Source organism: Electrona antarctica (assembly GCF_951216825.1).
Source record: "Electrona antarctica genome assembly, chromosome: 6".
NCBI classification, from domain to species: domain Eukaryota; kingdom Metazoa; phylum Chordata; class Actinopteri; order Myctophiformes; family Myctophidae; genus Electrona; species Electrona antarctica.
In genome coordinates, this window is record NC_136811.1 from 1,926,947 (window position 1) to 1,934,553 (window position 7,607).

Consider the following 7,607-nt stretch of genomic DNA (forward strand, 5'->3'; position numbering starts at 1 on the left):
TTATATATTATTTATTTTTCTGGTTATTTGTAATTTAGAGCTGGTTGCTGTGTTTTGCTTTTTAGCTGTTATAACAGTATTTATACTTTGAGAAGAAACCTTGAAAGAATGATGTCAATATACCAGCCAGTGCAGCCACACAGGCATGGCAGGCAGCTGTTAAGAGAGAGGGAGGTGGGGTGTTTATTTTAGTAACAACAGTACTGCACTTGTTTGTGGATTTTGAAATAAAATCATATTCTGTTTGCATTCATGCAATTTATTGTACTGGGTTCTAATTGGGAAGATTAATGTTACACATTATATTGATGTGCTTATTGCCTCACCTGGTTATATGACCTATATGCCGCTATTGTGTTCGGGGGCGTTCACGCCCGCGCTATGGGGGGCACTAAAAATTATCTGCACAGGGGCACTCATGGGGCTTAATCCGGCCCTGCATCACAGACAGTGCCATGGCAGTGTTGCTCCCCTTTTTCTGTATTTGGGTTTAGTTAGTACCAACAGGTTTTACTCTGGGAAGGTGAATCCAACTCCTCCATTCATTGCACTGACAAAGTGTGTATAGGGCAAATTGAACGTGTTCTATTTTGTACGTTCATTTTTTTTTAATTATTATCAAAAGCAACATAAGTAAGTTTCCAAAAAAATAAATGGTGAAACTGAGGCACAGCTGTCTCTGTCCTTTTTTCTATTTAAAGTTATTTGGTGAATGTCAATGATGTAGCCTAGGTTTTTTTCAGACAGTATACCACTAAAGTTCACAAACACACATGCGCACGTGCACACGCACTCACACACACACACACACACACACACACACACACACACACACACACACACACACACACACACACCCCTTGGGATTCTTTTGGCTTTGCAAAGTAATATTGCGAATAACTGTTGTGTAATTAACAGGTCCATGAGGAACAGCATGATACAGCAGATGGCAGAGACTCAACCCGATTTATAGCAAGAGATCTCGAGATCTCACGCCATAGGCCTACTCTGTTGCGAGCGGATTCTTTTCACCCGCCACACTTGATTATCCATGTAGCAATCTGGGATTTCTTGTGAATGAAACGTGCAATACAAATTAAATTTATTATTATTAGGGCTGGGACTCAATTAAAAAATAATGCAAATAATTTGAGGCACTGTAATTAATCAATCAAAATTAATCACATTTTAACCGCATATCAATATTTGACCTGAAGATTTTTTTATTTTATTTTTTTATTAAAACAGATTTTGGTATATGAGTGCATCAATGAGTGTGTCTTTATTTATAAATATGTATTTATAAATTCCCCATGCATCCACTGGGCCAAGCAAAGTTGTCTGATCGGCTTCTTCTCCCATTGCGTGTACTAGGGCACTTCTAGTCATTTTTACTAGTTGACTAGTTGCCTAGTTTACTAGTTTTTTTTGGGGGGGGGGAAATAAATATTTGTACATTTAAAAACTGTGTACATTGGTGACTATAACTATAATCTACCTGATCTTGAGGCCTACAAAAAAAAAAGTTTTCTTATCAACTAGTCAACTAGTACCAACAAGGTCGACTAGTGGATTCACTAGTGGCTTAATGCCCTAGCGTGTACCGCTATGATCGGTACGCCTGACATTCGTCCAGTGAGAAAGGTTCTGTGGTGCAAAAACTAAGAGCGATTAAAATGTGTTATTTTTTTGTAATCATGTTATGGTTTCTGTAATTAAGTAATTGATATTAATCATTTAAAGCTCCAGCTCCTGAGTGAAATACCTCCATGTCTCAGACCCTTGTGCGTTCTGCGTTGGTATTGACCTTGATCACATAGTAGCTGACCTTTATTTGTAATCTATAGTTACTGTACACCTAAATTACCTTGCTTTAACCATAACTTACTTAATATCAAATTTTATTTATTAGATATTGACATGTAGATATATTGTATTTATACACACTATCATCACCTAACACAAAAGGCATACATCAATTAGTATTTTATTGATTGATTGGGATTTGATTGTTGAATATTATATAGAAAATAGTCAAAATACATTATAGGTAAGATCATAGGAACCAGAAGAACATTTTGTATACATGTTGACAAAACTAAATGATTTAAAAGCATTTTAAAGTCTTCATATGCATCACAGAAATCCAAAATTGTATTGATATATTTGGGACTCGTTGCATCATTGAAGAATCCCCTCTGTTTCAGTCCACCACATTTCCCCCTGAAGATCCGGGGGACAAAAACAAAAAACGATAAATACACTTCAAGCAGCAACTCAGAACTTATTTAAATGCATTTAAAATCATTTTCAACCCAAAACTATTAGCCTACATCTGCAATGATTGGAGGTGGTCTCCCCTACACTTCCATTGGGGCATTCCAAGATTGGTGTCACTTAGGAGACACCTAGTGGTTGACAAGTGATACTGCACAAAGCTCAGTAAGCTCCCCAGGCCAAGCAGAGACTGCCTCTAAATCTGTGGCTGCAGAAAACTCGCCTCTAAAGGCTCATACATAGTCTGGATTTTCGGTGGTGAGGTGACCACCGCTCCGGTGGTGAGCTGACCACCGGAGCTGAAATAACGTTGAGCGGTGGTGAGTAAAAACAGAGAGAAGGGCTGGGGCGGTGGTTTGCTCTTCACCGCGGCTCGTGACGTCATGTTGTAGTTCGGTGGTCACCTCACCACCGAAAAACCAGACTATGTATGAGCCTTAACTCTGACAGCTTCCCCAAGGTGGCATACCCAGAGATATAGAACTCCATGATGTGACTACAATAGATTTAACCCTGTAACACCCAGCGTTGCAATAATACAACATATTTGAATTAATTGATTACTTAATTCATTAATTGATCAATTAATTTTCTGTTCTTTTTTCACCTAAACGTCATCATTGATGTTCATTGCAATGCCATTGGTCATGATATTTGCATATAAATACCCCCCACAGAGGCTGAAATTCACACAAATTAAAAATCTCTGGACCTTTAACCCTGATAAAAGTAAGTAAAAAAAAATAACTGTAATATATGTTTTTTTTGTGATCATTATAATGTCTAGAACATGTTTTATTTATTATTGTGAAAGATATCCCCCAAATGTAAATTATTAATTTATTATTATTTTAATAAGTATTATAAATGTGCATACAATTAGCAAAACAACTTTTTTTTTTACATAATTTCCTCTGATAAGTCCTAGTAGTAAAAAGTAGTAGTAAGGTTGAAATCTCTTTTTTGACAGTAGAAATAATGTGACTATAATAGATTTAAGCACTCATTTGTCCCTCTGTCAATCAAAATGCTCAATCAGATTGCCGAATGGCAGTAACCGTAACTGACCAGATGCACTTTATTAAGGGAATGTGTGCAATATCTCAGTTTATTTTAATGTTGGTTTGTTTCATGGTGTTTTTCTTTTCTTTATGTGAATGTCTATGTGTTATATGTATGCAGCTGTGACTCTGTCTCCAAGACAAACTTCTCCTTAGGGAGACAAATAAAGACAACCTTGAACCTTCCTGTTCCGCTTAATATTTCCATTTGTTTGATTAGCTTGGCAGCAGATTTTAATCACAGTAACACATAAAAGGAGCCAATAAAAATGAGAAAATGAAACCGGGGGAAACAGGGAATGGGTACGATGCCACTTTCTGGAACCTGGGACTACAGTTATGCGTCTATTGCAAGGTCCTGGTAGGACATAATTGTAGCTTTAAAAAAAGATATACTCACAGGTGATTGGTCCGATGGTGAGAGGTTGGATGTCCATGGTGCTGGAAACGGAACGAGGTTCCCTTCGGGCCCTCCCCAAGCAGACCTGCAAAAAGATGTAGCGATGGAAGTGAGCCGGGTGTATCGGTAAAATAAGTCAGTGGTTCCCAAAGTGGGGTCAGGGGACCCCCAGGGGTCCTCGAGGGAGTTCCAGGGGGTCCCCATGCAGCTAAATGATAGTTTGGAACAAAATGGACCCTTATGGGCCTGTAACTCAGAGAGTGTACAAATGTGTTTTGAGTTAAATTAACAATGATTTTACAATACAAAACAAATTCGGGTCTCAGAGATAGAAATGCCATTAAATGGGGTGTTTAGAATCACTGCTAGAGAAGAGAAAAAAATGTCTCTCATGACGTGAGGTATAGTGTGAGACTCACCGGAGCGCAGGATGAGGCCGTGTGGTCACACAGGCTGACGCTGCAGTGAACGTAGATGTTTAGGTAGGGGACCTGGAGCCGAGCAGAGAAACGAGCCTGGAGGGACGAGCCGCTCTCATCAACTCTCACCTCATCGCGGTTGCTAGGACACCTTGGAAGCAAGTGTTAATTATGACAGCAAATTCTGATTCGGTCTTTTGAGTAACACACCATTTCGTTTATTTCAGATCAGATGGAATGGAATGGAACTGTGCGACAAAGAGATCCAGGTATTATTTTGTGCAAAAGCGCATTATTGGCTTTTTCCCCTAAGCCCTCAATGAATTGAATTGAATTGAATGGGGCATTGGGGTGTTGTGCTAATTCGCTTATTTCCATCGCTCAAGAAAAAATCTAAAAAATGTATAAATAGTATCCCAAGCGGCAAGCGGCACACTTAACTACTTATTTCGATGGAAATAAGCAAATTAGCACAAAAACCCAACCCCCATTGAGGGCTTATATTAGTATAGGGGAAATAGCCAATAATGCAGTTTTGCACAAAATAACACCTGAGCTCTTTGGTGGGGACGTAACAACTACAAATAAAGGTAAGAAAGCCTTCTAGCATGGAATTCTCCTTTAATGTGGCAAAATCATCTGATCCAATGTGAAATAACCGATCTATGGCTCAGCGCGACTTGCATAATATGGATATGGATGACATAATTATGACATAACACCTGGACTTATGACATTCTTAGTCTTAGGAGTTTTAATTTTTGACAGAAAATATTTAGTCTTTTGAATTAACACACACCATTTAGTTTTAGTAATCTGAAATCGTTTAGTCTTAGTCGGATAAATATCAAAATCTTAGTCTTTTAGTCTTACTGGGTAGCCATACACTGGGGATGGAACAGAACCGCACCGTCGGCGGAGTGGGGAGTTCCATATCTTTTTTATTTTTTTATCCTCTGTAGGCAGTTTCGTAAAAGAAAAAAACTTTTGCGGAGCTTTCGCACAACCTGCGCACTGCACCTTTGCTCGGTCGGTGTAGCCGGGTTCCAGTGATTATAGTGGCAGCGTGCCGTTGTGGACTCCCGTGGACTCTGAGTGTAGCCCGGCCTTATAGTCAACAAAACTATAGAGCACCGAAGTCTGACGTCAATATCGGTAGAGGGCGCGAATACACAGGTTCATGTACTTTTTATTTGCATTGTAATCCCCATAGGGGGATTTTAGATCGCCTCAAAAAAGAACTGTGTTTGCAAAATAAACAAATCATCCAGGCCGCTTCACTCATGGATATGAAGAATCAACTGACTGAGAGAAAACGCTATTGTTACTGCTACTACTGAATTAGTTACATTTTCGCTAGAAACAGACTGTATCATACATGAGTGACTGACTGTCGCAAACGATACAGAGACACCTCCCAGACCATAACGCAGAGACAGCTTGTTTATCTTTGGACCACAACGCTTATATGAAACAATTTTAAGACGACCCCATGTTATTCTCCATAGAGAAATTACTTCCGTGAACCAGGCAGAACAAGGGGATGAGCCAGTGACGTCAGGACTTCGGCGCTCCAGAACGCTGCCTGGAAGAAAGACGTGCTGGTCTGTCATACATACTTGTTCTGGATGAGGAAGTGTCGCATGGAGTCATCATGGCTGGACGAGGCAGTGGCATAGCAGTTGTCCAGGAGGAGCCCAAAGCGCTCTTTCTCGGTCCACTCTACAGACACCCCTACATGCATGGTAGTACCCCGTGGTAGGGTGACCGGGCCTCCTGGGTAAGGCTCTGTGTAGTTGGAGTAGTGGAACAAATACATGGAGGCTCTGGCTTGCGGACCCAGACCGGAAAGGGCTTGGACCATGGAAGTGAAAACATGACATTTGTGTCTGTTATCTACTGTGTTGTAGTAACTGAAACAAATCAGTTTATTTTGGGATAGCATAACACTTGAACAAAGAACACTTGAAGTCATGTAACTGGCAGATGAGAGATGAACACAAATATAATTTTACAAAACACATTGTTAATATGGGTGTTAACTACAGTATCTATAGGCCTACCTATCGTTTTCTTAACAATATGAACTAACCTTTAAATTAAAACGTCTATTAAGTTACTCACCGACCGAAAAGCACATTTAGGCTGGTCTCTGTGTCCAGAGGATAGGCACAGGAGAAGGGAAACGTCATGGGAAGACTTGAGAGAGGATTTGCAGGGTAGACAAATAAAGTGTTGGAGTAGATGGCATGAGTGCTGTTGGTCTGAAAGACAGACAAGTTAGATGGACAACCTGAGCAAGCTTCTCACCAGCAGTATATTATTACACATCATTATACATCATTGAAATATATTAAAATCGAATGAATTATTATTAATAGAATGACTTTCATAATCTAAAAGTCTGCAGTTCAACCTGTATTAAAACAAACACAGAGATGGGCATCAATCTCTCAAATGTTCTGTGGCCAACAGTAGCCATCTGAGCGGAACTCTAATCACCAATACAAAAGTTATGCACCAGGAATAGACAGGAGAGAAATAGAGAATAGCATAGAATAGAATAGAGTCCATAGTAATTATCCATAATGTATAAATTATGGATTAGGGGTCAGGACAGATAACAGCTTTTTCGATGAGGGGTCAGAATAAATTATGGATTTAAGACTGTTAGGGCCGATTCATACTCCTATTTTAGAGCCGAATAAAAGTCGGTTCGGCTCTGTAGAGCCTACAATGTGACGTCATTTGAGGTTTGGGGGGGCGGGTACCGTCCTAAAGTCGGCTCTTCGGTGCTACTGAAAATTTCTGACGAGCCGAAATCATTTCGGCACTACAGCGCCGAAACAGCGGTAAAATAGGAGTATGAATCGGCCCTTATTCGTCTCAACTGCTCAATTATTGCACACACAGCCACGTAAGAATCAGCAGACGAATCCTCACTGTCAGTGTGTTTCCACAGGTGTCAGCCTGGCGGTCCACTCGGTACCGTCATGCTCTGTGGAATATGAGCAGCTGCGCTCGTCCAGGTGACCAGAGGATCCATTCAACCCGTAGGATACTAGGCTAGCCAGTCGCAGGCCAACTTGGATTTGACTCGGACCACATACAAGTTCAGCAGTTTGTAATGGATGGGCTGAAAAGAAGAAAGGTTTTTGCTAAATTGAGTCTCTCTTGTAGAAATACCATAATTATAATGTGTTACAAAAACAAAAGCAGGTAGAGCCCCTAACCCCATGAATTAATCTAAAGGGAATCATGTAAAAATGGCAATAAATAAATGGCAATCTTAACAATAAAGATGAAAATTTTTAAGTCTTCAAAGCCCACAATTCATAAAGTACAGAGTGAGAGGAGCTTATTCAGTTGTTTTGTTTATGGAATACCGCAGATGTTGCATTTACAGAATAAATACTATTAACTGGTCAACAAATCAACAGTGGCAATACA

The 7,607-nt window shown here is 39.9% G+C and overlaps 1 protein-coding gene across 1 annotated transcript; it reads right to left on the bottom strand.

Annotated features, from left to right (window-relative positions):
- Positions 1–2,135: 2,135 nt before the first annotated feature.
- On the bottom strand, positions 2,136–7,287 carry LOC306924305 (pancreatic secretory granule membrane major glycoprotein GP2-like). The gene is made up of 6 exons (XM_079502782.1): positions 7,101–7,287; positions 6,281–6,421; positions 5,777–6,018; positions 4,158–4,308; positions 3,739–3,823; positions 2,136–2,223 (listed from the first exon to the last, which is right to left on the bottom strand). The coding sequence occupies exons 2-6, from the start codon at positions 6,347–6,349 to the stop codon at positions 2,204–2,206; spliced, it is 567 nt and encodes a 188-aa protein (XP_079358908.1). The 5' UTR covers positions 6,350–6,421; positions 7,101–7,287; the 3' UTR covers positions 2,136–2,203.
- Positions 7,288–7,607: the final 320 nt, after the last annotated feature.

What these genes read in the sequence shown, in the direction of transcription:
- LOC306924305 (XM_079502782.1), bottom strand. Translation starts at nt 6,349, where the DNA reads ATGACGTTTCCCTTCTCCTGTGCCTATCCTCTGGACACAGAGACCAGC. An exon ending in TAAATGTGCTTTTCGGTCGG is followed by an intron (nt 6,019 to 6,280) that starts TGAGTAACTTAA and finishes TTCACTTCCATG; the next exon opens with GTCCAAGCCCTTTCCGGTCT. An exon ending in CGGCCTCATCCTGCGCTCCG is followed by an intron (nt 3,824 to 4,157) that starts GTGAGTCTCACA and finishes ATCTTTTTGCAG; the next exon opens with GTCTGCTTGGGGAGGGCCCG.